Source organism: Gamsiella multidivaricata (genome assembly GCF_025024155.1).
Source record: "Gamsiella multidivaricata strain RSA 2152 chromosome Unknown BC939scaffold_63, whole genome shotgun sequence".
Taxonomy (NCBI): Eukaryota; Fungi; Mortierellomycota; class Mortierellomycetes; order Mortierellales; family Mortierellaceae; genus Gamsiella; species Gamsiella multidivaricata.
In genome coordinates this window covers 110,791-138,755 of record NW_026251771.1, presented here as the reverse complement: position 1 = coordinate 138,755, position 27,965 = coordinate 110,791, and the positions used below count along the sequence as shown (strand labels likewise).

Genomic DNA, 27,965 nt, shown 5'->3' with positions numbered 1-27,965 from the left:
TATTTGTCGTACACGAGTACCCAATGGGCCCACTTTTTCTTGCTGGCTCTCCAGTCTGACCAACTCTTTTTTCCTATTTCCTATTTCCTATTTCCTATTTCCTACTTCCTTGCCTTCTTCATCCCCACCCTTCTCCGCCCTCATCTCCTTCTTCGCCTCATCCGCTTCTTGTTCTCTGACCGGACAGCAAGCACCGCTTTCGCTTTTCTCTCTCTTCCTCTCAACATCTTGACTCGCACACCTGACACCTGACTGCTGCTGTGTGTCCGTGTTTTTGTACGAATATACCCCACTGCCTTCTCACTGCACTTCATCGACCTCCACTGCAGCTCACTCAACCCTCGACCTCATCATCTCCACCATGTACGCCGTCGAAGACAGCTCCAACCCTCTGTCCAAGTACAGAGAGCTGACGCCCATCCAACCAGCGCGCGACCAGGCGCCGACCAATGTCTCGGGTGTGCTGAAGCATGGCTATATATCTGTCAAGGAGGAAGGCCTCAAGGCCTTCATCTGGTCAAAGAGATATATGACCCTGCGCGAACTCACCCTGAGCTTCCACAGAAACGAGGTGCGTAAAACATTTCTCATCAGTTCCCCCTTCCTAGTGGTGCCAGTCGTGATCGACCTTCATCATCTTTTTTGGCGGATGGAGCCAGTCGTCTGTAGTGCCATCTCCTCGTTGCAGCCCGGTGTCTCATCTGGCTTGCCACTCGATGGACCAAAAGGCAGCATCGAACTAATCGCCTGCATATCGACTGAGCATGGTCGTTCAATGGTTCAAAGACCGTGCTAGTCTGCTAGCTAGGTCTTTTTTTAATTAATGTCTGTATTGCCTCCCTCTCCTGGCGGGCTATTTTCTTCTCCCTCTTCCTCTGCCTCCCTGATCCTGACCGTCGTCATGATCCTTTCTTGGTTTCCAATATCTAGTCGACTCCTCAAGCAGTCGTCCTGATTTTCCTCAAGGATATTACCGCAGTGACTCGTACCGATCTGAAGGCCTACTGCTTCGAGCTTGTCACCAAGGACAGAAGCTACTTTCTTTCGTGCAAGAACGACGAGGAGCTGTACTCTTGGATGCATGAGATCTACTCTCGCTCACCCTTGATGGGTGTCTCGAACCCCACCAACTTTGTGCACAAGGTCCATGTGGGCTTTGATCCCAACACTGGCAACTTTACGGTATGTGCTATGTCACACAAGGCCGCCTTGAGTCCTTGCTGCAGGCATTAGGATCGTCGTTAGTCAGTTGAGGCATGGTGATTGATTGTCTGTTCTTTCTTGTTCTTTTTATTCCCTCGTTGCTGTTTTGTAGGGCCTGCCAGAGACATGGACAAAGCTACTGACAGGATCTGCGATCACAAAGGAGGACTATGCCAACAATCCTCAGGCTGTGCTCGAGGTCCTCGAGTTCTACACAGATCAGACGAAGCGCAATGAGCAGGAGTACGGTACTGCGTCGCTGGTTCCTAGCTCTCTGCCTCTCGTACCTAGCGACTCAGAAGGCGATCGCTGGGCCAATTTGATGCCCAAGCAGCAGGCGTCTCCTCCTTCCAGCCGTCCTGAACGTCCTCAGCGTCCAGATAGACCTGAAGATCGCCCTTCAATTCCCGAGCGCCTTCAGAGTGCTGACAACATTTCTGTCACTCAGAGGATGTCAAGCCTAGCCTTATACGATGATAGGGTAAGTCGGTCTCGCTCGGGGAAAGGAAAAGGACCGCTTCAGGCCCTTTGTCCAAATGCTCTCGTACGGGTTTATTTTGAGATCTGAGCATGCAGAAAATGTCCGCTTATAACTCACCATTATGCTTCATCTTTGGACGCGCAACAGGGTAATCAACAGCAGGGTGGTCCACGGCCACCAAACGCCCTCCGTCCAGACTATGCCCCACCATCGCCTACTGTAAGTGACAATGCGTCTTTGCTCAATAATGACTAGGTTGAAGTTGTTCATGAGTTATTATCTTGGCTTTGCTGAGCCCATATTTCTAACAACTTGTCTATTCATTTTACTTCGCAACCATGTTTTCAGTTTACGCCCCCACTGTCAAGCTCGCCTTCAAGCAAGTACAGCAATCCACCTCCCAAACCTCCAGCACATCAACAACCTTCGCCCTCAGCGTCTCCTTCCAGTCTTCGTCAGCAGACCCCATATGGACAGTCCCCTAAACCGCCTGTCGCTCCCCGCCCTGCCGTGGCCGATGCAGCCGCTGCACTAAATGGCTCTAATCCTCCCAAGGTCGTTGTCGAGCGTCGCATCTCGACCATGACTGAGGCCGAGATTATGGAGAAGTTGAGAAGCGTTGTTTCATCTGGCGACCCAAGCACATTGTACAGCAAAATCAAGAAAGTCGGTCAGGGGTAAGTGGCTATCGCTTTGATGCAAGATTTTTTTTTTTTTTTGTGTGTTGAAGGCCCATTATTTACATACCCGTTTTGAACATACTTTAGTGCTTCTGGATCCGTGTATGTTGCCAAGCACCTCACGACAAACACCAAGGTGGCCATTAAGCAGATGGATCTTAGTATGCAGCCAAGGAAGGAGTTGGTGGTTAACGAGATCTTGGTCATGAAGGAGTCGACCAACCCCAATATTGTTAACTATCTCGACTCTTTCCTGGTCAAGGGCCAGGAGCTGTGGGTCGTCATGGAGTATATGGAGGGCGGGGCCTTGACAGATGTTATTGACAATAACAAGCTGTCAGAGAGTCAGATCGCATGCATCTGTTTTGAGGTATGGACGTTTATTCGATGCAGTCTGATTGCTTGAACATGGTATGACCAGTCGTACAGATATTGACACTTATTTTTCGCTATTGAATGCAAAACAGACATGCAAGGGTCTCCAGCACCTGCACAGTCAGAACATTATTCACAGAGATATCAAGTCCGATAACGTTCTTATGGATCCCTATGGACATGTGAAGATTAGTAGGTGGCCTTGGACCAACACCATAAGCGACGCATTTCCATGGTACCGTGAAATAGTGGAAAATATTGACCCTTCTTCCGCTCTCACTTGATAGCTGACTTCGGTTTCTGTGCCAAGCTTACGGATCAGAAGAACAAGCGTGCTACTATGGTTGGAACGCCCTACTGGATGGCGCCTGAGGTGGTGAAGCAAAAGGAGTATGGTGCAAAGGTCGACATCTGGTCCCTGGGTATCATGGCTATTGAGATGATTGAACAGGAACCCCCATACTTGGACGAGGAGCCATTGAAGGCACTGTACCTGATCGCCACCAACGGAACGCCTACTCTCAAAAAGCCTGAGACATTGAGCTCAGAACTCAAGAATTTTTTGGCCGTCTGCCTGTGTGTCGACGTCAAAAGTCGCGCTAGCTCAAGGGAACTGTTGGATGTATGTTGCTATGCAATGATGCGTTTGAGAGATGTCAGCGCAACTTATTACATGTTGGAAAGCGATTACTGATGCCACTGTTTTTTTCTTCCTCTTTGTCATTAGCATGATTTCCTTGGCAGGGCAGGTTCGATTCACTCTCTTCGACCCTTGTTTGACTTTAAGAGGGGAGGATAAGCAGGATACCTTAGCCGCAATCTATTATTATAAAACATCTGAGAGATGGAATATCGTCCGCATCAGTAATATAGACAGATTAGACGAGACGGAGAACAATGGTCGATCCCACTCTCTCGATGAAGAACAGCCAGTACAGCAAAATAAAACACAGTTTACAGATATACATAACAATGCAAACTGGAACTAGTATAGCTTGTGGACATGACTTTTATTCGTGTTGGGCATGATTCTAGTTCTTTGCCTTCTTTTCGACTTCGAACCCACTCTTGATCCACCCATCCATGCCTTCGTCCAGACTCCAAACCCTGGGCTTATCCTTGCTTTCCTGAGGATTTAATCCCTTTGCGCCCTCACTATCGTTCATCTCGCCCTCGACGACTCCATAGCCCAACCGCACGAGAGACTCTGCGGCCAGGACGGATCTGAACCCCCCAGCGCAATATACAACGACGTCTCTAGGATCGTTCTGCTTCAGGAACTTGCCGATATCTCTTTCGAGGATGCCACGAGGCAGAAAAACTGCGCCAGGGATCGTGCCCGTGGCCTCGACCTCGTGTGGCTCACGAACATCGATGATATGCGGTGGTAGGCGCGGGTTTTGGGGTGAGGCAGTAGAGGAAATCGCGTGAAGATCCTTGGGAGAGATGTGGTGGATATTTTTGTTGTTTGCCCTGATCTCCTGCACAAGAGCTGAAAAAGACTTTTGTTGCAGAGAAGCCTAGGACAGAAAATGAATAGGATTAATTAATATTGGGCAGATAAGAATAACGGTCGTCTAGGGTTAAGAAACAGCTGGACTTACGAGCGAGAAAGCACGCTGCTGGGCTGCGTTATTAAGACTGCGAGTGGGGATACGAGCGAGACGGAGCGCACTGATCATGATGTTGCGATGCTGTGGTTGTGAATGAAGATGGGGATGATCTTTGAGCAGCTCTTGTATTCAGCGATGGAGCAAGGTTCATCTTCCCCGTGACCAATGGGTGGTTTGCGCCATTTCGGACACGGATTGCTTGCAGGGGAAGGGAGAGGGCTGTGATATACGAGTAGTGGACGCGTTTTTGAGGTATGGTGCAGCATATTGGCGCGTCGTAATGAATCCGAAACGCGGCTGGAATGATATGATGGCATCAGAACGCGTTTGATCAGTCGTGTTCGCGTTTTACCACCCACTTGGAGGCAAGTAAACAGGTCGTCTGCAGACGGCGCTTCGAGTGCTTCGAGGAACTCACGTCACAGAAGAGCCGGTACAAAAGGAATTCGCCCGTGTCATGCAACACTCACACCTTCTCACTCATTCAACAGCACTTGGTTCACAATGGCCTCCAACCCTGCCTGCATCTTCTGTCGCATCATCAAGCGCGAGATCCCCGCGAAGATCCTCTTCGAGACCGAGCACAGGTATGGACGTGGAACGCACTCTCCCGATCCCTTTCATTCCTTTTCCGCGACATCCTTTGAGCCCCGCTTCGGACAGAAAGCACTGAGCGAAGGACATAACTTTGCAACACTTTTCCTGTTGGCCAAACGAGAACCCTCATATTCTCGGTATTCCGCACTAGATGGATCATGACACATGGGTGTTGTTAAATATCCTATATACCAGACATACAAACAGAGGGTGGGAAAGAAATCGCGAATAATATCATTTCTCACGCTTTATGAATCCTTTCTTCATCCTAGCTTGGCGCTCCTCGACCTTGGTCCCCTCTCCGAAGGCCACACTGTACGTATATCACGCCGTCTGCCACTTCATAATCGATTGCTCTGCATTTTATGGTGTTCACAATGCACTAACTGATAATGATTCAATTCGGGTTTGGCTCAATTAGCTCGTTATCCCTAAGCGTAAGGACACACAAGGATCGTCGGATACCAAACGCCGAACGCCGTTGCATTTTTTTTTCTTGGAGTGACTTGCCCGCGCAGTTTTTGCTTATTGCTCAATTGCATCTTGCTGTGTGTATCTCAACTTGTATGAACTAAATACTAGACCACGCCCAGTTCTTGCACGAGCTCCCTGACGCCGACATGGTCGATCTCTTGCCCACGGCCAAGAAGGTTGCCCAGGCCATCGGATGCAAGAACTACAACGTCTTGCAGAACAACGGTCGCCTCGCTCATCAGGCACGTATTTGCAATCAATCCGAGGCTGATAATCGAATATTATAAATGTCATGCAGCGCCAGCGAGGGTAGCACGCTTTCTGATCCTTTATTCTCTTCTCCTTTTTTGGAACAATTAGGCTGTTGACCACGTCCACTTCCATGTTATCCCCAAGAACTCGGAGGACGACGGCTTGGTGATGGAGTGGAAAGCAAAGGAGACTGACGCCGACAAGTTGGAGGCTCTTCGCAAGACCTACCTCAAACTGTAAAAGCCATGAACAGGTACAAAGGAGACGAAAATAGTAGCACACCCGAGATCTCCAGCTACAGGCAAACAAACAGCAGAAAGAAAACAAATATATTAAAGCGCAGAATGCGATAGCAATCATATCTTTATCCCTTCGTTGGCAATGCTGAGAGAAAGAGTAAAATACTACAGCTGGGATTCTCCCACGCCGTGGCGCCCTATGTTATCACGACCAGAATGTTGCACTGACTCATAGCTGTCGATTTAATTGAGGTGGTGTGCATCTGACGAGATCAGTATTGAGGTATATAGCGAAACATTAGCATGTTCCCTGCTGTAAATAGGCAGTGAGGACCCCTTTGAGCCGCGACCCCATCATTAAATTCAATAGCAGCGATGCGCATTAAAACCAAGCAAATTACGCGCCGTGATACTATAATTATACATACTGCCATTACACGCCGCTGTCATAACCTCGCTCGATTGAAAAGCTAAGATACTTGAAACCACCAGAATGCTCCGAGATAAAGCCTGCGAAATCGTACGCAACGCCTTCAAATATCAGAGGAGCCCCATTACACTTGAACCTAGCTATTCCTTTCAAACTCTCATTCTCCGGAAATGTTGAGACGCAGCTCAAAGTCGAGGAGGACGTAGGTGGTAATGAACCGTTTTGTCTGGTGGGACTGATACAATTTATTCGCATTCACGTACTCCTGCGGGAGCTGATAATACTCTCCTCCCAGTGTGAGTAGCGCCGTCGTGAGTCCACAAGAAATGTTTAGCGATGGACAAGAAATGTTTAGCTGTGGACAAAATCGATCCGCAACATGGCTTTGTAAAAGAACCTGCCACGCCAATCACTCAAAGCGACTTCGATGCTGCCATCGAACGAGCCTATTCATGTTGAGGTTGCCTACATCTGCATATCCGACTTGCCAGTTTGGGCGTTTGATAAACACTTAGCCACTATGAGAGAAGAAGAGATTACGATTGGCACTGTAGGAACCCCTTTTTCAGCATCCATCCAACTATGAGGAGCCGGTGTCCATGAGCCTACCGCAAGACGGGTCCCTAGACTGCGCCGGCTCCCGAGGAGGGCAGGTATGAAGCTCAGTATCCTGTTCAGATGGTAACAAATAAGTGGAATGGATAAGACACCGTGCGTTTGAATTCTTCTGTCCTCTGAACCTGCTGTTAGACTATACCGAGTAGCATGACCTCTGCGTAAACAAAGGCCCAAACTATGGTACCACCGTTGGTGAAGACACCATGAAATGCGACTAGTGGCACGATAACGATACCAAGCGCATTTCTCTGTATCTGACATGCTTCCAGACGTAAAAGGTCGTAATTCTCACTGGGGAGATTAGAGGGAGTTTCTTGCATTAAAGTAGAGTCCTGCGCAGGCATTGATTGCTTGCTATGTTGGTAAAGAGTCGCAGTATGAAATGCTGGGTTTTACAGGAGAGAGTGATAGTGAAAGTAGGCATGGCCTCGAGCCCAATGAAGTTTTATGCCGACACGATAATTGGGCTGAGTTATGCCTCTCCTGGAACCCAGCGGGCTAGTATGGCACTGCCTGACAGCAAGGTCCCCTGAAAGTGGTAAAAGTTGGATCCTCTATCTCAATGTATCCACGAATATATGCGTACCGCTCCAGGGCTACTATGCATGGATGGTGCACACGCTAAAGCATCTTGCGAGACCACTGAGTTCTTCATGGTTCTCAGATATGTCATCGCTACTGCCTTCCGCCCCTCAAGATAAAAGAAGGGAATCGGGCGATGCAGCGGTTATTTATGGTTGCCACAGAGTAAAACTGATTACGGTAAAAAGCGGGTTTACGCACTACAAACTACTAGTTGCGGCTGCGCGGAGCAGGGTCAAGGGACGGTAAAGGCTTGTGTACTTGATCTATTCCCGCTGCTGCATCGCGGCTCTATCGTTTGAAGGGCATGTTCTCGTGTTCGAAAACCTTCATACTTTCGATAACCTTGAAAAAAGACATATAACACGTTTTTCTAATAAGCTACAATTTATTATTACTTGATAACAGAGGATGAACGCGAAGATGCAAGCTGTTGAGGAGGATGGCGGATAAAGATGTAAAATGATACAAGGAATGTGCTATATCTTCATGTATAGCAACAAGGAGGACGATGAACTGGGAATTGGTACGAGAACATTAAAAGATAAAGGAAATGAAAAGGTATAGTCGTAAATGTCGCACCCCGCCGAAATTACTCGGCCTTGACGTGGTCCTGACCATAGATGGGCATCGAAGGGTTCTTCTTCTGGGCCTCGACCTCTCCACCGTATTCGACAACAGCGATACGCATCAAGCTGAGAAGGTTGCGGGCGGCGTTGCTGTGGTCGTACATGCCACCATTGAAGGCTGCCGTCATGTCCTTGCCAATCGACATGTTGAGGTACTTGGGGCCACCGGGGTGCTCGGAGATGAAGTCAGCAACATCATACACAACACCCTCGAGCAAGATCCACTTCTTATTGTCGTTCTTACAGGCGTGCTGGTAGTCCTCAAAGCTCATAACAGGAAGCTCCGAAATGGGAGTACCCCACTGCAACTTGGTCTTCTTCTCAAGGACCTTCTTCTCCACCATACCGAGCTGTCCCTTGCGAATCTCATTCTCGGGGAAGGTCTTGAGGTGCGAAGCAAGACCGAAGAAGGAGCAGATGGCAATGACCCACTTGGTAGGATCGTACTGGTAGAAGCGGATGGCATTGCGATAATCCTGAGGGAACTGGTGGTGGAAATTGTGGTAGCCCTCTCCCAAGGTGACAAAGGCGGTGATGAAGTGATCGCGAGGCGAGTGGCGGTCATCGAAAGGTCCATCACCGAGCCAGTGGGCCAAGGAGTTGACGCAGAAGGTGGCGTGGTGGACAAAGACGAGACGAAGGATGGCAGCGTAGAAGTAGCCTCCGCGCCAGTCGCCCCAGCCGAGACCAGCGACGAGAGTGGGGAAAATGATGCCCATGAAGAGAACGAGGAACAAGTAATTCTTGTGCTGCCACTGAACTAACTTGTTCTTGGCAAGGTCGTCGACATCGGCGTGTCCAATCTTCCAGCCAGGGCGCTTGACCAACATCCAGCCAATGTGGGAGAAAAAGAGACCGCGGTGGGCGCTATAGGGGTCCTTCTCAGTGTCGGTCCAACGATGATGAGCGCGGTGTCCACGAGACCACCACTTGATAGATCCTTCAACAGCGCCGGCACCGAGGAGGGCGAGCACAAAGCTCATAGCGGGTCCAGCCGTGTAGGCGCGATGGGCCCAAAGACGATGGTATCCTATTTTGGTATTATGGGGGAGAGATTGTTAGTATAGAAAAAAATAATTCATAATCCGAAATCTGATAGGGCTAAAAAGCTCAGGCCCCAACAGAATTCGGGGTAGCCACTCGCTGCTCATAACAATTTCCTTTAAAGTAAAAAAAAAAAAAAAAAAAAAAAGTCGGTGGTTACTTGCCTGCTGTGATGCCGAGTCCGGTAGCGTAGTAGTACACAATGGACCAGATCAGAGTCTTGCGCTGGATCTCAGTGGTGAGGAGACCGTAGAGGGCGATCAGGGGCGTGAGTCCGAGACCGATGACATGTTTGTAGTCGAGATACTTCCAGATGTTGAAGACGGTGATCTTTTCGGGGAAAAGTGGGGGCAGCTCATCATGCTGAAGAGGATCTCTGCGGGTCTCAGTCTGGGTCGCGGGGACGACGAAGGAGGGAGGAAGAGGGGTGGCCATGATCGTAAACGGGGAAGAAAGAGTCTTTGTCGCTGTTCTTTGTGGTTGTACTATGAGGTGTCCACCGCTGGTTTGGGGGTAGGGCGATTGAAGGAAGGAGCGATCACCCTGACGAAGGAAAAACAGACAGAGGACAAGCAGAAGATGGCAAAGATGAAGTTGCCAAGGAACCGATCAAGTCGAAGTAAGGGAAGAGTCTTGAGGGAGGTGTGAGGAATGAAGGAATAAAAAAGGCGGGGTGAGCGATCCCCCTTGGGCTTATATACCTTTTAGACTTGTTTATCTTGATGGATTCGGTGGAGTGGACAAAGCACCCCACCAAAAACATTAAAGTCCATCTTAGCGGTTTGTACGTGTAAAACAGCTATATCTGATCGTATGCCTATCTTTTTGTCCGAAATGCACCCCTTTGTCTCTGTGGGACACATATGCTGTATGAAATGCAGAACTTGTTCCTGCTTGTTCAGCACAATTGCCGCCTCTGTCCATATGTCCACCAATACACAGATGCTCTCGCTCTGAAGCATACTCCACCGAAGCCTTTTTCTAGCTCATGTCGTGAACCTCATGCGTGTTGTAAACACGCGCACACAGCCCCGAAAATGAGCTTTGGACATGTCAGTAGTCGTTTTTGTATGCCTACGAGGTGGTCAGCCATCATAATTAGCACGTTTTCTTAGTCGCTGCATTGGTGTTGATGCTGATGTTGATGTTGATATCGCTATTCCCTTCGACCGCAACCAACCCCCGCTGCCTTGGCACTGTTGATTATTATCTAATTCATCATCCACACGCTACGATCTAGCTTTATTCGGATGGATCTTGGCACCCATGCGCTTTTTGTGTATTCTTGCTTGGTGATACCGACGATCATCCTGGATGCCCAGAGAATATTCATAATCGCCATTACCAACATATTTCCCTTGAGTGAGCAGAACCATATTTACAGCGATATCAATTGCTCGGCAAGTCTTATCGGCACTACAGCTACATGTCCCCTCCGCCATGCAGCCAACTGTGGAGTACGTTCTTTCTTGCATGTACGTCGGAGCTCCCTGGTATCGGTGGGGCGCATATGGGTCTTGGCACAGTCCGTCTCCACTGTACTCCATATTTGTATACGTATCTCCGCTGGTGTATTCAAGTATATGAAAGACATAGACGGGCGGCCGGACAACCCTAGTGCGATCAAGGTGTGTATGTGTGGCCCCTGCAAAACCGTTGGTCTCAGGGTGCAAATGTGCTTTGTCATGGAATAAGCACAGCACCCAAATTTTTGGGGATCGTACAATTGCGATGAATAATTTTTTTTTCGAACACCGATTTGGTCTGTCAGCCGAAATATACGGGCACGGACCAAGACGTACAAACGTACGTGCCAATCATGGCGTAGAATTGGTAAAAATACCGAGAGGCACGCGATCGGAAAAAGCCGATATGACAGCTGTGCAATAAAGGCGTGAAGCAATATGTGTATGAATCTGCCTTTTGTGCTCTTAGTTCTTTATTATGCGTTTTCGAACAGTGGTCGTTGCTCTAAGAGACTCAGTTCTCGCCCTCATCCATGTTCGTTCCACTCTGTTCGTCCTCATCTTCATCAGCATCCATTGGTCCCGGTTCGCCTGAGCCGTCCCGCTCAGAGGGCTGACGATCCAGATGCTCATGGCCTTCACCCGACGACTGGCGTTCGCTGACCGAGTCCATCGTCTCATCTTTCACGAACAACCATGGGTGCTCCGCCATCTCTTGCGCAGATGTTCGCAGTGCTGGGTCCAGGATTAACATCTTGCACAAAAAGTCCGCCAAAATGTCAGCCTCAGCTCGAGGCATGAGATATTTCTCATGAAGCACATCCTGCAATGGCCACATCCGCAGCTTATGAATATGTCGCAGCTCTCCCTTGCGGTTAAAAAGCTCCTGTGAATACTTTCCGCTCAATGCCATTTTCTTGGGGAAGTTGCCCATCAACTCGATGATCTGTGCCATATGGTCTATTCCAGGCAACACGAGAAAATAGTTAGTCCCAGGAGATCACCATAATCAAGGCAGAACCTAGCCATAGTCAAGTCATACCGTCATCCTTGTTGTATGATGTTCCGCTTTGAGGGTCGAAAAGATAATCGCTCGTGATCAACTCGAACGCCATGCATGCTACACTCCAGACATCTGTGCTTGGACCCCATTTGGCGCCCAGGATGACCTCTGGCGATCGATACTGCCTCGTCTGAATGTCATTCGTAAAATGGTGGTCTTCCCAGCATGCATTCCCAAGATCTGCAATCTTGACTGAAATGGTCCTGGGTGTTTCTGGGTATCCCTCTGAACTCTGGTCCTTCGATGCGCTGCCCGACTCTGCCTTAGTGTCTAGTTTGATGTCGCTCATGGTTCTTTCCAAATTTGCCCTACAAAGAGAGAGAAACAACAGCGCCGCCATATTCGCGTCAATACTAAAGACGATCCATGCATCAATATTAGCTGTCATCACATCGGCTTTGGAACTTCACGTACGTCATCATGGGCGTATCTGTATCTGCACTGGTATCGTCCGTTTCTTCCACAGGCTGAGCATGTTTGCTCAGTTTTTGACGTAGCCTCTTTTTTTGGCTCTTTGTCAGCGTGTTGTGAGGCGTTGATGCTGCTGAGGTTGCGTTTGCACCGCCTCGTAACGAACTGCCTGCTCCATGAGTGAGTGGCTTGCTCTCGACGATTTTGGTCTTGCCGGCGCGACTTGCTTTGGCGAGAGCAGCAGGGTCCGAGTAATCCATGTCGCCAATGAGTCCTCGGACGACCTGCTCCACATCCTCGACACAGACTAGAACGTTCTCCGGCTTCAGATCCGTATGAATGATACCGCACTCTCGATGCATATAGTCTAGGCCCATTAAAACCTGGTGAATGATTTGTCGAACCAGGTGCACGGGAATTCCTCGATGGCGGTAACGCTTGATCACACTGAGCAAATTCTCCCCCAGAACCTCAAAGACCATGCAAACGTGCAGTCCATTCGGTCCTCGATGCATGAAATGATCCAAAAGCTCCACAACGTACTTCCTGCCAGGCGCACTCGGGTTTGCTTGGACCACCCGCTCCAGTAGTTTGATTTCGTCAATCGCCGTCTCCGTATAGTGCGATGCTGACTTGACGACTTTGAGTGCAACATGACGATTCTCACTATCAGTAGGCCATGCAGTGTCAAGATACCAGAATTAGTAAAGAAGGACGCCTGAGCAGACTCATAAACAGTGTAACTGTCACTGCTTCATTATGAATAATTACATACACTGTGTCCCTTGCCAGCCATACAGTGGAAAAATGACCCCATCCCAGCTTGCGGAGGGTCACATAACGGCCCTCGTTGAATACATCTCCGACCGATATGTAGTGGTAGCCTCCTCGCTTGTAATCCTCCATGTCCTCTTCCTCGTCAGAATATATTGAGTACTGGTCGTCCTTGTCGCGATCCGCTGTTGACGAATGCTTTTGCTGAGATCTACATGGTATCGATTTACAATTGTCTCGGATTAGAATATATCAGTTATGCCACTATCGATGTCGCAAAGTTCAAGTCCTGGGCTATCCCAAAAACTTACGGTGCAGAAGCATCGCCAGTATCCGTACTTCCGTTCAAAGGCAGCTCCACATCAACGTCAGCATTGCTGCTCGTATTCGTGGTAGAGGGAGTCACTTTCGCTCCGGACTGTGTCGCATCGCTTGTAGACTGGCCAGCTGTGTTCAATGTCTTTCTTGGCGCATTCTTCTTTTTCTGCGCAGTTGTCTTCTTGGCGTTTATAACGGCTATACAGGAACAGAGGGAGTATTCAACTGTTACTTCACTTGCAGGTCTCCGACCAAAAGATATGCAGGGCCTCCTTGACAAGTCGTCCTGATGCTTGACGTCCATAAACCCTCAGATGCTTTCTTTCTTCTCCTCGGTCCTACCTTGTCTTCTCTTATCCATGATGTGGGATGTATAGCAACGACGACAGATAGTGATGGTGATGGTGTTTAACACAACAGAACAGCTAATCGCCTCTTGGGTCCTAGGTCGTATGTTTACTTATGTGACTTCAATGGCATCATTAAGGGGACAAAACGTAGCGCTGGTTCCCCATACTCTTGAAAGGGACACGAGCAATTATTGCTCGAATCGCGTTGCGCACAGAACCGCGCCCAAAGTGGAGAAAGCATCCGCGACGCGTTATTCTGGGAGGTATCGAGATATCTTCCTGCCGTTCCAAAGTCGACGTGCATCTACCTGTCTTGGCAAAGGCGAATACTGATAGTATAGTGAAAATAAGGGTGGAAAACTGAGGATCCTTCAGCCCAACTCGGTCGTATGACGTGCGAATATTATCTTGAACTCGCGAGACTCTGCTGCATACGTGTCTCCACAAGCAAGGACGGATCGAAGTCAGTCTCCTGCGACTCTGGTGTTGCCCTGATGTTGTGGTTTTGTTCGAGGCGCAGGTGGTTGGGATCTCGAGCCGCTTCGCCTGGATGGGCGGGGTACCCTGATAGAATAACATGCATGCGGACCAAAATACGTCGTTGTTGCACACAACACGCAAACACAAACAAAATAAAAGGAACCGTTTCCTGCTCTCGTCCCTTTTCTTCCTTTCATCATCCTTCATTGCCCCTCATCGCCACAGCAGCGCCATTCTACCCCGCCTTCTCGTCCTAACCCTCCACCTTCTATTCTTACACGATGGGTCTCATTGATGAATTCCGCTCGGGAAACTTCTCCCTCTATGGCCAATGGTAAGGTGTTCCTTGATCGCTTCGCCTCCTCACGTGCAAACGGCCCCAAAAGCGTTTTCATGGCGGAGTCCTCCCATTGAGTGTGCCCTGAGGATTTGACCGGTGGAGCCCACAGTCGCGACTGACCATTTGTTCTTGATTTCTTGAATATCATAAGGTGCGGTCTTCTCTCGATTGTCTGTAAGAGAATCCCCCTTGATTCACACTTCAACACGCCTCGGCAATAGATACATGCGTGGATGCGACCCCTCTGGACAGTGTTAAATCAATGCCTCCTCATGTCAATCGCTTCTTTTTCATATAGGCTTGATCTTGTTCGGCATCTTGAGCCTTAACGTCCTTTGGTCCATTCTGGCATGGTAAGGACTGTGAGCTCTTTTGAAATCGCTTCACTTACCAGACTATCGACCACTGACTATGACGACTTGCCTCCCTTTTTTAATACTCAAAGGATCATTGCCTTTTTGCTCATTTTTATCGAGATTCCTCTCTGCCTGAAAGTAAGCACACGCACATTTCATAGCATTGATCCTTCATGACAGTAAGCATGGAACCTCAACTTACGTTCATTTCTCCTTGCTATAGTGCTGCCCTACCAGTGCCAAGTTGTAAGACCACGCGCTATTTCACAAAGATATCACCAATTACGGGGATATGCGCACTCGATTTTTGACGCTGATATCTCTCCTATATTTTCTGTTGCTTCTCTCTTTGTAGCGACAACTTCTTGGGGCAGTTCCAGAACTCCTACTTCCGTGCCGCGGCTTACATTGTGTAAGTGAATCATTTTATTTTCAGGACGGGGCGAAGGAACTTCCGTGAAGCAACGGATTCTGGACCTTGAACGTTCAAGCAAAGTTACACTGGGAGCTTTTTTTTTTTTTGTGTTCACATCGAGTGCATGCTAATTTTTGTTCTTTTGTATACATAGATTTGCCGTCATCATGTGGCTCGCTGTCGGCGTTGGTGGCAGAACTCTTCAAGTTGTTTCGGCTTTGCTGTTGACTGCTGGAGCTGTGTCCTACGTTATTGCTGCCGCTCGCCACCAAACTCCAGCCTCGAGCACCATCACCGGAGGCACCGGTGTGTCCACCATTGTATAAAGCTATTACAAAGGACCCGTCAACTCTGGAACTGTCACCAACTGATGCGCTCTTCACTGGATTCTCGACTTCCCATTAATATTACTCGCTACTGTTACATATCCTCCTCCAGAATAAAAAAAAAGAAAAGAAAAAGCGAGATGTGTGATTGCAACAACATACTGTGTACGAGTGAAATACTGACTTCAAATTTTAAAGAAGGCAGCAGCAATATACCTGAGCAGATCGAGCGACTCTTTGCCTGCGAACCCTTTGGTAGAATTCAGCCTTTTCTGAAGACAAGAAGAACAACGTGCGTACAGCTTCGTCACACAACGACCCCTTATCCACACATTTAGCTTCAGATCAAGGGATGGAGGATCCATAACTCGATGGATAGTTTGCTTCAAGTCCCCTGAGAACTGTTCACAGGGGGTTCGAGCAGTTTCGAGCACAGACAACAACGAGAGAAAAAAAATGTGTTAAGGGGTGTATCGGCAATATATATCGTCTCGCTGGTGGTGAGATTTGCTTTTCCACCCCTTTCACTTGAAACTTTTTACACAAGTAAGTCTGGTTGACCGAAGAAAAAATTTTGATGATAAACAAGTCGTGCCTGGATGGGTCCATGAGAGGCATGCCTTGGCCGTCGATACCTCAATCTTCATCCATCCTTCCATCCTTCCATCCATCCATCCATCTGCCTTCCTTTCTTATTCATCTCTATCTATCTTTTGTGTTTATTGCGCTCTTTTCGTTTTGTTGTCGGAGGCCATCGATGCGCCCTTTTTATTTGCCTGGGAAAGGGGGAGGAGCTTTTTCCTTGGCGACTGCGTCGCCTGGACACTTTACTCTCTCTACGCCTCCACTTTTAATCGTTTGTGTATCTGGTAGTCCTTGCGAAGGAGTACTGCGGCACGCTTCTGCTTTTATACTTATACCCACACTTTTCCTAAGATACTCCCTTCAAACTTGAACACGACCTCTTTTTACAAGCAAGATAAACCATTTCCTAACCTCCTGTCCATTTTTGTCACCGCCAACCACTAGAATGGGAAAAGAGAAGACTCACGTTAACGTCGTCGTTATCGGACACGTCGATTCCGGCAAGTCCACCACCACTGGTCACTTGATCTACAAGTGCGGTGGTATCGACAAGCGTACCATTGAGAAGTTCGAGAAGGAGGCCGCCGAGCTTGGAAAGGGTTCCTTCAAGTACGCCTGGGTTCTTGACAAGCTCAAGGCCGAGCGTGAGCGTGGTATTACCATCGATATTGCCCTCTGGAAGTTCGAGACCCCCAAGTACTACGTCACTGTCATTGATGCCCCCGGACATCGTGATTTCATCAAGAACATGATCACTGGTACCTCCCAGGCCGATTGCGCTGTTCTCATTATCGCCGGTGGTACTGGTGAGTTCGAGGCTGGTATCTCCAAGGATGGTCAGACTCGTGAGCACGCCCTTCTCGCTTTCACCCTCGGTGTCAAGCAGCTCATCGTTGCCGTCAACAAGATGGACACCACCAAGTGGTCCCAGGACCGTTTCGAGGAAATTGTCAAGGAAGTCTCTACCTTCGTCAAGAAGGTCGGTTACAACCCCAAGACTGTTGCCTTCGTCCCCATCTCTGGCTGGCACGGAGACAACATGTTGGAGGAGTCCACCAACATGCCCTGGTTCAAGGGATGGACCAAGGAGATCAAGTCTGGTACCCAGAAGGGTAAGACCCTTTTGGAGGCCATCGATGCCATTGAGCCCCCAAGCCGCCCCACCGAGAAGCCCCTCCGTCTTCCCCTCCAGGATGTCTACAAGATCGGTGGTATCGGAACAGTTCCCGTCGGTCGTGTCGAGACTGGTATCATCAAGGCCGGTATGGTTGTCACCTTCGCCCCCTCCAACGTCACCACTGAAGTCAAGTCCGTTGAGATGCATCACGAAGTCCTCACTGAGGGTATCCCCGGTGACAACGTCGGATTCAACGTCAAGAACGTCTCTGTCAAGGATATTCGCCGTGGTAACGTCTGCTCTGACTCCAAGAACGACCCCGCCAAGGAGGCTGCTTCCTTCAACGCCCAGGTTATTGTCTTGAACCACCCCGGTCAGATCTCCAACGGATACGCTCCCGTTCTCGATTGCCACACCGCCCATATTGCCTGCAAGTTCGCCGAGATTCTCGAGAAGATTGATCGTCGTACCGGTAAGGCCATGGAGGAGTTCCCCAAGTTCATCAAGTCTGGTGATGCTGCCATCGTCAAGATGGTTCCCTCCAAGCCCCTGTGCGTTGAGTCCTTCCAGGAGTACCCCCCTCTCGGACGTTTCGCCGTCCGTGATATGCGTCAGACCGTCGCCGTCGGTGTCATCAAGTCTGTTGAGAAGACTGATGGCAAGGGTGGCAAGGTCACCAAGGCTGCCCAGAAGGCTGGTGGCAAGAAGTAAATTGCTCTCTCGACTTGCTTCTCTGTTCTATATCGAAAAAGCGCCTGTAACAAGGGTCGTTTTGTAGTAAAGTTTTCAATAAATTGTCAGTGCCAAATTGAAAAAAACAGTTTAAATGTGAGGGGTCATTGATCAACTTGGTTCGTGGTAGCGCTGATTATGTGGGGCCGGTTGTGAGCCGTGTCCAGTAGGTGACCGTTGGACTCCTTCAATAGACATTGTGTAGTGTTTGGGCTTAGGTTGGACGCGCTGTGAATGTGTTTTTGGCTGAGGCTCCAGTTTGAATGGTCATAGTGCCTTGATACGTGCGCATGAAAGTGCGCAATGCAGTTTAGACATGCACATAGAGTACATTACATCTGTGGGATAAATTTTGTCCGGGCTGGCTCCATGATAATCGTGAATTATTGCAGTGCCCTAGGTGCTAGAGAAGGAAAGATCCGCAAGCATTGCATACCGGTGGACTATCCTATCATACAAGAGTACCTTGGCAGCTGTCCTTCATATGAAGAATTAAGGCGCGCATGTTTACAGAGTGCAGGAGCGCCGCGCCGCTTTTGAGGACTTGAGTCGAAACATGAAGTGGGTGTAGACCATAAGTGCTTAACCGCTGTGTGGCAGCCTACCCCTCGCCCCCAGGCTGCTTGCTATGCTGCCTGGTTTATTCATTTTCACAGGCTGTGGCACGTATAGCAGAGCAAAGATGTGTATGTATCCATGCATGGTATTTACCTGCAGGTGCCTTTTGCTATGGGGGCTCTGATTGCAGGCAGGCTGTAGTAGTTCTTGCTGTAAGAACATGAGATTCAAGGACGTTCATCATGTGGAATCACGTTCGATTTCTTCGCGATAGACGCGTTTGGGTAAACGAAAGATACAGGGAGGTCCATAATGATCCAACGCCCTCGTTTCCTGAAGAGTATTAGATCCGGACTGGATGATATCTTAGTAAGGAATATCTTCCCATCATCTATGTCGGTTGCAATGCGAGGTATAGGCGGTCTGCGCGAGCACGGCAACAAGAAGGTTGTAGCGATGATGGCAATGCTGCCGATGACGACCATGTCAGGGTTGCATATTTTAGATCTTTGTCGTGGACAGACCATTAGAGTTCTACTTTCTTGCATCTAGCGGTATGCGCCATGGCGAACGGTATCTACGGGGGAAGAATACAGAAAAGATATGGAATGTGAGTGTGAAACTCCGAAAGGCCCAGGTGACCATGGCAATCTAAAATTGTGCAATGCATGCTGGATATGAATGGGGGAGGTGACACTCTCTACTCTCTCTACTTTGGTGAGCATGTGGAGTGCGAATGGGGCGCATCAACCCAAGACGGCGAGCATGTGGAGAATGTTAGTGTCGGGGTATGGAACTGCAACACAGACGCACCGAATTCAGTAAAATGAGCACCATGGGTAGAAAAACCGAAGCTTGCCGCTTTGTTTTCTGTGTGCAGAACAAATGGGCCTAGGAAGTTGAGAGATCACAGGGGAAAAGCCTACGCAATGACAGGCTCGATGTTGAGAAAGAAATAAAAACGAGAATGGTGTGGAGTTGTATCTTCTGTTGATTGTTTTGAACGACCATAACAAAAGAGTATGATGTCTTTTCTAAACACAAAGAAGCAGCAAATAAGAAGGGCTATTTGTGTGCGTGTGCGATTTATTTCCGTTTCTATGTATCGATTAAGGTTGCATGTGTATATAGCGTGCGTGTTTTCATCCTTTATGCAGGTGGTTGCAGTTCCTCTCTATAAGACCGGAATGGTAGGTAGCGGCAACCAATCGCAACCGGTTCGTGATTTTGATTGCTGTTGCCTTGTAGAAGCGCCACCTCTACTCCACGGTCCTTCTTCAGGAGTCAGCTTAGTATTAGTGTGAGAGAAATAAACTTTTGGTCCGCACACAAGAACAATGGTATCGCACATTGCGCTTGGAGACCAACCCTCAGGTAAAAGGGGATCGTTATTTAGACCCGTGTACAGTGTATGCAACAACCAAACAAAGCAAGAGGGCGTTGCGGCATGGACTGTTCGCCTCTGAAATGGATCTAGACGTCTCTTTAAAATAACATCTCTGACATCTCCACACGGTAATTGTGTTTGTCATCGCGTCTTTTTGTCCCTTCCCAACATTTCTACGCGTGGCTCACAGCAGCCGAAGGATAAGCAAAAAAAATAAAAAACTACAACCATTAAAGATGGTTGCCTTCCGTTCGTCCGAAAGGAATAAATCGCATGGAGGAGCCCTATACAAGAGTCACTGCAAACCCGGATGTGGAGGCGGAGGGTTCCCGTTCGAAGGGACGCGACTCGGACGCGGGCCTTGGATATGATTGGGTATGGGCCCAAGAGCAATGACAGCATTTTTAAACAATCAACACCGGCTCTCTTTGTTGGCCCTTCCTCTAGTCTATCACATCAAGCGTCTCCACAAGCGCCAAAGAAAACAGCGAGAACATACACTATCTCGGAAACACATGGTCTGCGACGGACCCTTGCACACATTTGCGATATTGGTAGACCATAATGTGCCACACGCACAGTATACGGATTTCTTGCCGCTTTGCCAGAGTCGGGCTTATTAACATATATTGCTTTGCACATGTGTGTCCCTGAACCACTAAACCATGGGAACGCTGTTCCTTGCGGACACTAGGCTGCTGGCATCGATGGGTGTTATCAAGAACAGGGTGTGCACTTGGATGATGCATCGATCCACTCTTGAAAGAAATGAATCGAACGAAGATATAGCTGTTGAGGCGTCCTGGTATGGGTATTGGCAGTTCGCAGATAGTTCTAGAAAGGGCGTCAGACCAGACCATTTGGAGATAAGACTTAATTGACTTAGCGTAAAAAGTAAAGGCAAGCTGGAGTAAAAAAAAAAATAGGCAGAGGGTCACCACGTCTTTACTTTATTCAATGTCCTAACTAGTCAAAACGATATCCGCTGCGAAATGTGCGGCTCTTTTGGTTTTATTTTCCCTCCTCTCTGGCTTTGCCTTGTTTGTAACACAATGCATTGGATATTTGGATAATGGCCACAAGGGGTGGCCGACATTGCGCTGTAGTCGTAGTCTTGTGTTTGTGTGCCTTTGTGCGCATTAAAAACAATAAAGAGATATGTATGTACCTCCACCGCCATCGTTAATGCCACTGTATCTAGAATGATGACAGCCCGAACGGAAGGAGGAAACTGACATATGAATGCAATAGGAAAAAAGGTCTGCTCAAGACGGTAAGCCGTTCTGTAGTGTAGGCAAGCAGGATCCAAAGGACCACTCCGTAGATTTCTAACTTCAGGTATTTGCCAATAGCCTGTCTTCATATGCTGCAGGATAGACATTTCTGCCCTATTGGACAATTATAGCCGATTGAATTTCTCTTCGTGGTCTCTGGTTCCTGAACAATTATTTGATCGTACATCTCGCACCGTATAAACTGTCATGAAAATAGTCTACAAATATTCAAACAAACATTTCAACAATTCTGCTTATTCAATCTCATTCACCCTAATTCAAAACGGCAAGCTGTCCACATTACGCGGAGGCCCTTGTTGTTGCACTGCCAGTTGCTCCACGTCTGGATTGGCACTTCTCCACTCGCTCTCATATGGCCCCGACTCTGCTATAAAATGTCCCTTTCCTCACCCACATCTTCGGCCCTTCTCCCTCTTTCCTTCCTCTGTCTTCCTTCTTCTCTTCTGCGACTCCAGGACACGTTCAGTTAAAACGTCTGACCTGCATCGCCACAATTCCTCACACTTTCCTCTTTCCGCACACCTTACCCATATTTCATTCCTCATCTAAATCACGTTAACGAACACAACGAGCTCCTCATCTCCTCTGAGCCATCTTCCCTCCTTCAACACATCGGTTGGCACAGCCCCTCCTACCCTAATTCATCCTCACCCCTTCCTATAGGTCAACTCTTGACACGACGCGTTTTTAACACCAGTTAGCGACCCTCATCAAATACACATCTAATCTTCATGGCAACAACTACCGGTAATCCTTCCCACGGGAATGAGGCTCTACCATATGACGAGCACGACGAGGACTACCACGACTTTGAGGAATACGAGGAAACGACCAAACCAACAACCCGTCCCTTCTACAAGCGCCGCAATTACTGGATCTTCTGCGCTGTCATGACAGTCATTGTCGTCGCAGTAGCAGTACCCCTCGCACTCTTTGTCATCCTACCCAAGATTGCACAGGTTATCCTGAACAACTCCACCATGTCCTTCAACAGCATCCAGATCGCCAATCCTCAGAATACCTCCCTCGATATGGCCATGGATGGTACTCTCGGTAACACCGGCCCCTTCTCAGCAACAATCAAGTTCCCCGAACCCATCAATGTTTACTACAATGATGCCTTACTTGGTTCCATGAACCTGCCTGACACCAAGGCCAGTGGAGGCAAGGGTACTCTCAATACCCAGGCTACGTTCAGCATTAACGATGAGGCAGCCTTTGGCAGCTTCTCGGCCGATATGGTAAGAGCGATCGTGCATTTGATATTCCCCATCTCCCCTGCCTGCAAACTATTTCATCGAAACGAAATTACTTCATTTTCCCGAGCTCGATCGCTGCCCCTGATTAGCCATATCAGGGTCTGCATCTAAGCGAGTCATTTACAACACTGCACCTGCATCACATAAGCCCTTTGCAGCTCGTTCCTGATCATTACCCGTTAAAAAGGATGCCATAATGTGGCATGTGCGTGCTTCAAAATGCTAACCTTGTCATTTCATTTCTCTTCATTTCCCCATATTTACAGCTGAACCAACCAACTTTCACCTGGGTGCTCAAGTCCAAGGTCACCATCGTGGCTCTCGGTCGCACCGTAAGCAACCTTAATCTGAATAAGGCTCTTGAACTCAATGGTACGTGCAACAATCCAATGGATGCACTCATCTCGTTTTACACACAGCTATCGTTTCGTGCTCTCATGTCCCTTGCTGCTTATTATTGTTATAGGTATGGGTGGTTTCCCAGATGTCAAGATTCTCAAGTTCGACCTTCCCTCTGATGCCCCTGCTGGTCAGGGTATCAATCTGGTGATCGATACTGAAATGAACAATCCCTCTCCCATTGGCGTCACCCTTGGAACCATTGTCCTCGACATCGGTTACAATGGCACGCAGCTGGGCCAAGTCAGGGCCACTGGCGCCAATCTTCAGGGCCACAGCCCGTCCGTTCTCAATTTAACTGGAATCATGACTCCACAGACCACCCCTGAGGGTCTTGCTACCGTCAGGTACCGCCTATTTCCATATCGCTTACGCGCCATGAGCAGTATGCACGATGATATCTCGCTAATATATTCATTCTGCCGACAATAGCGCCCTATTCTCATCTTACATTGCCGGTATGACTTCTGAGACGAGCGCCAAGGGTGTCTCTGTGTTGCCTGATGGTGTCAATGAGGTTAGCTGGCTCTCCATTGGTCTCCGGTCGATGACGCTCAAGGTCCCTCTGCAGGCTCCCGCTCCCCTGAACATCATCAAGTCCATCAGCCTCGGTCAGATGGGTATGAACTGGACCAATGCCGATGCCTACGCGCCGCTTGCCAACTCCCCAGGTGTTGTCGCTGGCTTCCAGATGCCCTTCGGCTTCTCCCTCAACGTGACCCAGGTGAACAACAATATGACGGTTATCTACAACAACAAGAACATGGCCAGCCTAAACTCATCCCAGTGGGGTCCTGCAGTGACCTCAAAGGACGCCAACGGCACCGCAATCACCTTTGCGCTCCCTCCGACTCCTTTCAATATCGAGGCCGATTCTCATGGCGATTTTGATGACTTTGTCAATAAGCTGACCGTGGGTTCGAGTGAGTCATTTAGTGTGGCAGGCCTGGCAGGCACTGTAGCCCAGACTCCCATCGGTGAGGTCGTAATCAGCGGCATCCCATTCAAGTCAGATGTTTCCTTGTCTGGTCTGCAGGGTCTCAAGACCGAGCCCACTGTGATCAATAGCCTGACGGTCATCGGTGGTCTCCCCACCGGTCTGCAAATCGCCCTCAACCTGTCCATGGTTAACCCAAGTACGCTCTCAATCGATACTGGTGTTGGTGATAGCGCTATTGTTACCTTTGCTATGCAGTACGAGGGTGACAATGTCGGAACTGTCATCTTCCCTAGCTTGAACTTGGTTCCTGGCCAGAACATTCGCACTGCTGGAGCCATGTTCACCCCCACTGGCACCCAAGGAGGCCAAGCCCTCTTACAGAAGTATATGTCAAACCAGGCCGCGACTGTTGACATCTTCGGCTCTTCCTCGTCGTCTGCCATCGGCCCCCTGGCTGCGGGTTTGAAGGACGTGCAATTGCAATCCAGCATGCCCGGAAACCCTGCTCAGCTTCTTTTGAGCACTGCCTTGACTATCCTCGATGACACTGGCAAGACTGGTATTGCCATGGCGACCGTTACCGTCAACAATCCCTTCGTACCCGGCCTGACCATTAAGTCGATCAAATCCACGGTCCAGTACAACGGCCGACAGCTCGGTGCCATTGACATTCCTTCGGTTACAATCAGTGTCCCTGGCAATACTCAGCAAGCCTCTCAACCCTTGCCTTTGTCCATGGATCTCTCTATCGACTCTCTGCTCAGTCTCATGATAGATCAGACCAAGCTCAACAACCTGAATGCCGAGCCCATCATTTCCTTGGGCAAGATGGCCAAGGACCCTACGGTCAAGATTTCATCCTCGGTCTTTGCTGGATTCAACTTGCCCACGTTTGTTAGAGCTGCGATGGTTGGTCTCAAGGTCGACGTTTCTATGACGGTCGACGTCATGGTTGGTGAATATGCCACCTCACTCACCTTGACACAGAACGGTGTCCCCACCATCACGGACGATACCATCCTGAAACTCCTTCCCATCGTCGGAACTCCTATCGCTCAGGCTATCGTCGACCAGGCCACTCTCAGCTTCAGCAGTGTCATGATCAATAGCCCTGCCGAGACGGACTTTACCACTAACATTAACGGTCTCATTGCCAACACGGGTCCTTTCGATGCCGAGATTTCCTTCCCCAGCGGCTCCTCGGTTGCTTGGTTGAACAACGGCGCCGAAACGCCCATTGGTATGATCTCGATGCCCGTTGTCTCTGCCAAGGCTGACGTTGGAGCCCAGCTTGCACTGACCAACGTTCCCTTCCACGTGGTCAGCGGTTCGAACATGGGCGACTTTGTTGGATATTCCTTGAAGGCCGAATCTTTCGAGTGGTCGGTCGCTGCCGAAAACATTACTGTCATTGCCATGGGTGCTCCCATCCCTAACATCAACATGAAGAAGAGTGTGTCGCTGAAGGGCTTCAACGGTCTTCAGGGTCTGGTCATCCAGAAATACGATCTGCCCTCGAATGATCCCAACGGCATCCATCTCGTCCTTCAGGCCACGCTTCCCAACCCCTCGAACGTTGGTATTGAGATGGGCACCATCGTATTCAGCAACTTCTTCCAGGGCCAAGATATCGGTTTTGTTCAGACCTCTGGCCTCAAGTTGATGCCGGATGGTATCACACCCATTGCCATGGAAGGAACATTGACCAAGCAAACCTCTACCGCCGGCCTCAATGCTCTTGGCGACATGTTCCGCATGGCCCTGAACGGAGGCTCACCAAATTTGATTGTCAAGGGCAAGTCTGTAACCCCTGCCAGCGGACCCGTGTCCTGGCTGAGCTCTGCCTTCTCGACCCTGACCATGAACGTCACGTTACCAAGTCTCGGTAAGCAGGATATTATCACTGGAATCACTATCAAGACCATGACCCTGGACTTTACTGGCAGCAACCCCTACAGCGTCATGACCTCTTCGGACAACATTGAGGCCACGTTCAAGATCCCGTTCTCTTTCCCACTCAGCATCACACAGGTCGCTGAGGATATAAATATTCAGCTGTCCAAGGGTAACGACGTTGCCAACTTGAAGCTCCCTCTTGGCCCTGCTCAGACCATCAGCCCTGGTCTACTCAAGACAGGCTACACGAACCAGCCTTTGAATGTTAACGATGGTGCCCATGAAGCCTTCAATGGTTTCTCCAAAGTGTTGACCACTAGCCCTGGTATCCAGTTCTTCCTATCCGGCACTGCTGATACTGTTGCTGACACTGCTGCAGGCGAGGTCAAGATTCCCGGCGTCAATGTGAGTGTTCCCTCAACCTTAGCGGGCATGAACTTGAACGCAGGCGGAGCTCAGATCACGGACATCAAGATCACTGGAGGAACAAGCCAGTACCTGATCATCAACCAGAATGTCGTGCTTCAGAACCCCTCTGGTCTGACGGTCAAGGTCGGTCAGGTCAGCTTCGATATCAGTTACGCCGGAAACCTCATGGGCACGGCTACGGTCAACAACATGATCCTCGTCCCAGGTCCCAACACTCTGCCAGCTGAATTTCATCTGATGCCTTCTAATGACGCTGTTCGCGATGGTTTCCTAAGCGGTTTTGTTGCCGGCGGTACATTCAACCTCGCCATTTCCGGTAGTGCAGAATCGACCAAGGTTGAGTCCCTGAAAGACGCCATGGCTTCAGTCAAGCTGTCCTCGACCATCAAGGGCATTACAGACAAATTGGTCGCCCCTGGCAGCCACGCAGAACCGGATATCCTCAACATGTTACAGGTATGCCAAAAGGCTGTACACTTCTATACTATTTACTATTTACTATTTTACTGTTGCTGCTGATGGCACTAACCCATTATCATATCTGATATCTGCAATGCCAGGTCATCTCTCCTCGCAAGACCCCTGTCCAAGTCATGATCTACAATCCCTTCGATACTCCTCTCTACATCAAGACCATGAAGGCGAGCACGACCTGGCAGGGCAAATATTTTGGTGAGATCGATCAGGATGTCGGTCTCACGATCCCACCCAAGGCTACAGTTCTTTCACCCACGCTGACAATGGAATCGCCTGCTGGTCTCGATTTTTTTGGCACTTTGATCCCCTTCATGCTGAAGTACCCTCAGTTACTCATCGGCCAGACTGCGGACGTGCCATTCAACATCAACGCGACGATCACCGCCGTTGTCGGTGGTTCAAGTGGATATCTCGGCAACGTTGCTTACAGCCAGGCTGATACGGTCATCACGGTCCAGATCAACGGAAAGGCTCCTGCGGGTGCTCTTCCTCCACAGCTGGGTGGTCAAAGCGTGGCAAACGCGACGGCCACTACTCTTGTTCCTACAGCTTCAACCGAGACGTCGGCCACTGTCTCAGCATCCGCATCCACGACTGATGTTCCCAAGGTTTCCAAGCCCACCGAAACCACCGAGACCACCGAGACGACGACAACGACGACTCAGCCTGAAATAGAGCCGACTAAAGAGCCCACGAAGACCACAACGACCGCGACTGCTGTAAAGACTCGACTTCCAGTGGTTGGCAAGCGTCAGGTGCAGGTTCTTGAGAACGGTCCTAGCGACACTTCACCCGAGGTGGTAGAGGCATGGATTAAGGCCATGGTGAACAAGATCGCGCAGGATGACGGTCTCCCTCCTCCATACGCATAAGCGAGGCAGGATTTCTTCATTTCAGATTTATAACCATCTATCTTTGTGCTCGTTTCTCGTTTTGCATTCTTGTTTTCATTCGCATCCTTTTTTTTTATTTTTCTTCCGGAATCACTATCAAGGCTTCTTGTTTGATTGGTTTTATTTCTTTGCCTCTTTTCTTCACAGAAACCTGCGTTGGCGAAGGTGTTCTCTAACACCTTTTTTTTACGACCTCTACCTTTTAATTCTTAATAAGCATTGCAGTACCTTTAATGATGCAGGTGCTTGTATACCACCACTTATCTTCCTCGTTTCGCAAGTGCAATGATCAATTGAAAAAAAAAAAAGACAATACTTGTAACGATTTTCCGGAATTATTATAGAAGGAGAGAAAAACAGAAGATGAACCAGTTTGATGAACGGTTTTTACGTAGGAACGTAGTTGAAATGAAGAAGGGACAACAACAAAATAAAAACCAATCCTCTGCCAACCTGCTGAATGTTTTTTTTGAATTTTGCGT

General features: G+C 49.0%; 9 protein-coding genes across 9 annotated transcripts; 5 read left to right on the top strand and 4 right to left on the bottom strand.

The window, feature by feature from the left end:
* Nucleotides 1-69: 69 nt before the first annotated feature.
* Nucleotides 70-3,699, top strand: BC939DRAFT_460673 (kinase-like domain-containing protein). Its single transcript, XM_051556913.1, has 9 exons — nucleotides 70-571; nucleotides 931-1,182; nucleotides 1,316-1,684; nucleotides 1,832-1,903; nucleotides 2,033-2,361; nucleotides 2,452-2,734; nucleotides 2,832-2,931; nucleotides 3,027-3,361; nucleotides 3,467-3,699. The coding sequence occupies exons 1-9, from the start codon at nucleotides 362-364 to the stop codon at nucleotides 3,536-3,538; spliced, it is 2,022 nt and encodes a 673-aa protein (XP_051409156.1). The 5' UTR covers nucleotides 70-361; the 3' UTR covers nucleotides 3,539-3,699.
* A 71-nt stretch (nucleotides 3,700-3,770) lies between these two features.
* On the bottom strand, nucleotides 3,771-4,421 carry BC939DRAFT_479760 (Rhodanese-like domain-containing protein; the record flags this gene model as incomplete). Its single annotated transcript, XM_051558876.1, has 2 exons — nucleotides 3,771-4,259; nucleotides 4,344-4,421. 2 exons carry the CDS (start codon nucleotides 4,419-4,421, stop codon nucleotides 3,771-3,773), a joined length of 567 nt encoding a protein of 188 aa, XP_051409155.1.
* Nucleotides 4,422-4,739: 318 nt separating this feature from the next.
* Nucleotides 4,740-6,116, top strand: BC939DRAFT_460669 (Hnt1 cyclin dependent kinase Kin28 interacting protein). The gene is made up of 5 exons (XM_051556912.1): nucleotides 4,740-4,939; nucleotides 5,222-5,264; nucleotides 5,371-5,386; nucleotides 5,532-5,665; nucleotides 5,784-6,116. Exons 1-5 carry the CDS (start codon nucleotides 4,857-4,859, stop codon nucleotides 5,913-5,915), a joined length of 408 nt encoding a protein of 135 aa, XP_051409154.1. The 5' UTR covers nucleotides 4,740-4,856; the 3' UTR covers nucleotides 5,916-6,116.
* Nucleotides 6,117-7,912: 1,796 nt separating this feature from the next.
* BC939DRAFT_495393 (delta-9 fatty acid desaturase) lies at nucleotides 7,913-9,866 on the bottom strand. The gene is made up of 2 exons (XM_051559644.1): nucleotides 9,382-9,866; nucleotides 7,913-9,203 (listed from the first exon to the last, which is right to left on the bottom strand). The coding sequence occupies exons 1-2, from the start codon at nucleotides 9,650-9,652 to the stop codon at nucleotides 8,137-8,139; spliced, it is 1,338 nt and encodes a 445-aa protein (XP_051409153.1). The 5' UTR covers nucleotides 9,653-9,866; the 3' UTR covers nucleotides 7,913-8,136.
* Nucleotides 9,867-11,126: 1,260 nt separating this feature from the next.
* Nucleotides 11,127-13,719, bottom strand: BC939DRAFT_460660 (kinase-like domain-containing protein). Its single transcript, XM_051556911.1, has 6 exons — nucleotides 13,592-13,719; nucleotides 13,243-13,447; nucleotides 12,933-13,142; nucleotides 12,161-12,823; nucleotides 11,726-12,054; nucleotides 11,127-11,643 (listed from the first exon to the last, which is right to left on the bottom strand). The coding sequence occupies exons 1-6, from the start codon at nucleotides 13,608-13,610 to the stop codon at nucleotides 11,198-11,200; spliced, it is 1,872 nt and encodes a 623-aa protein (XP_051409152.1). The 5' UTR covers nucleotides 13,611-13,719; the 3' UTR covers nucleotides 11,127-11,197.
* Nucleotides 13,679-14,555, bottom strand: BC939DRAFT_268483 (uncharacterized protein). Its single transcript, XM_051551119.1, has one exon. The coding sequence runs from the start codon at nucleotides 14,284-14,286 to the stop codon at nucleotides 13,732-13,734; it is 555 nt and encodes a 184-aa protein (XP_051409151.1). The 5' UTR covers nucleotides 14,287-14,555; the 3' UTR covers nucleotides 13,679-13,731.
* Nucleotides 14,222-15,774, top strand: BC939DRAFT_460655 (uncharacterized protein). Its single transcript, XM_051556910.1, has 7 exons — nucleotides 14,222-14,413; nucleotides 14,571-14,593; nucleotides 14,718-14,772; nucleotides 14,865-14,913; nucleotides 14,999-15,021; nucleotides 15,131-15,187; nucleotides 15,345-15,774. The coding sequence occupies exons 1-7, from the start codon at nucleotides 14,361-14,363 to the stop codon at nucleotides 15,514-15,516; spliced, it is 432 nt and encodes a 143-aa protein (XP_051409150.1). The 5' UTR covers nucleotides 14,222-14,360; the 3' UTR covers nucleotides 15,517-15,774.
* A 772-nt stretch (nucleotides 15,775-16,546) lies between these two features.
* BC939DRAFT_460653 (translation elongation factor EF-1 alpha) lies at nucleotides 16,547-17,936 on the top strand (the record flags this gene model as incomplete). Its single annotated transcript, XM_051556909.1, has 1 exon — nucleotides 16,547-17,936. One exon carries the CDS (start codon nucleotides 16,547-16,549, stop codon nucleotides 17,927-17,929), a length of 1,383 nt encoding a protein of 460 aa, XP_051409149.1. The 3' UTR covers nucleotides 17,930-17,936.
* Nucleotides 17,937-23,199: 5,263 nt separating this feature from the next.
* BC939DRAFT_268343 (uncharacterized protein) lies at nucleotides 23,200-27,853 on the top strand. The gene is made up of 2 exons (XM_051551117.1): nucleotides 23,200-26,569; nucleotides 26,674-27,853. The coding sequence occupies exons 1-2, from the start codon at nucleotides 23,309-23,311 to the stop codon at nucleotides 27,460-27,462; spliced, it is 4,050 nt and encodes a 1,349-aa protein (XP_051409148.1). The 5' UTR covers nucleotides 23,200-23,308; the 3' UTR covers nucleotides 27,463-27,853.
* The last annotated feature ends 112 nt before the right edge of the window (nucleotides 27,854-27,965 follow it).

Excerpts from the sequence above, each read along its gene's own strand:
- BC939DRAFT_460673 (XM_051556913.1), top strand. The coding sequence starts at position 362 with ATGTACGCCGTCGAAGACAGCTCCAACCCTCTGTCCAAGTACAGAGAG. Across the intron at positions 1,685-1,831 it reads TAGCCTTATACGATGATAGG|GGTAATCAACAGCAGGGTGG; the intron begins GTAAGTCGGTCT and ends GACGCGCAACAG. Across the intron at positions 2,932-3,026 it reads CTATGGACATGTGAAGATTA|CTGACTTCGGTTTCTGTGCC; the intron begins GTAGGTGGCCTT and ends CTCACTTGATAG.
- BC939DRAFT_460669 (XM_051556912.1), top strand. The coding sequence starts at position 4,857 with ATGGCCTCCAACCCTGCCTGCATCTTCTGTCGCATCATCAAGCGCGAG. Across the intron at positions 4,940-5,221 it reads CTCTTCGAGACCGAGCACAG|CTTGGCGCTCCTCGACCTTG; the intron begins GTATGGACGTGG and ends TCTTCATCCTAG. Across the intron at positions 5,666-5,783 it reads ACGGTCGCCTCGCTCATCAG|GCTGTTGACCACGTCCACTT; the intron begins GCACGTATTTGC and ends TGGAACAATTAG.
- BC939DRAFT_495393 (XM_051559644.1), bottom strand. The coding sequence starts at position 9,652 with ATGGCCACCCCTCTTCCTCCCTCCTTCGTCGTCCCCGCGACCCAGACT. Across the intron at positions 9,204-9,381 it reads CGGACTCGGCATCACAGCAG|GATACCATCGTCTTTGGGCC; the intron begins GCAAGTAACCAC and ends ATACCAAAATAG.
- BC939DRAFT_460660 (XM_051556911.1), bottom strand. Across the intron at positions 13,143-13,242 it reads ACTGGCGATGCTTCTGCACC|ATCTCAGCAAAAGCATTCGT; the intron begins GTAAGTTTTTGG and ends GATACCATGTAG. Across the intron at positions 12,824-12,932 it reads TGGCTGGCAAGGGACACAGT|TGAGAATCGTCATGTTGCAC; the intron begins GTATGTAATTAT and ends GCCTACTGATAG.
- BC939DRAFT_268483 (XM_051551119.1), bottom strand. The coding sequence starts at position 14,286 with ATGAAGGATGATGAAAGGAAGAAAAGGGACGAGAGCAGGAAACGGTTC.
- BC939DRAFT_460655 (XM_051556910.1), top strand. The coding sequence starts at position 14,361 with ATGGGTCTCATTGATGAATTCCGCTCGGGAAACTTCTCCCTCTATGGC. Across the intron at positions 14,594-14,717 it reads CGGTCTTCTCTCGATTGTCT|GCTTGATCTTGTTCGGCATC; the intron begins GTAAGAGAATCC and ends TTTTTCATATAG. Across the intron at positions 14,914-14,998 it reads AGATTCCTCTCTGCCTGAAA|TGCTGCCCTACCAGTGCCAA; the intron begins GTAAGCACACGC and ends TCCTTGCTATAG.
- BC939DRAFT_268343 (XM_051551117.1), top strand. The coding sequence starts at position 23,309 with ATGACTTCTGAGACGAGCGCCAAGGGTGTCTCTGTGTTGCCTGATGGT. Across the intron at positions 26,570-26,673 it reads ATATCCTCAACATGTTACAG|GTCATCTCTCCTCGCAAGAC; the intron begins GTATGCCAAAAG and ends CTGCAATGCCAG.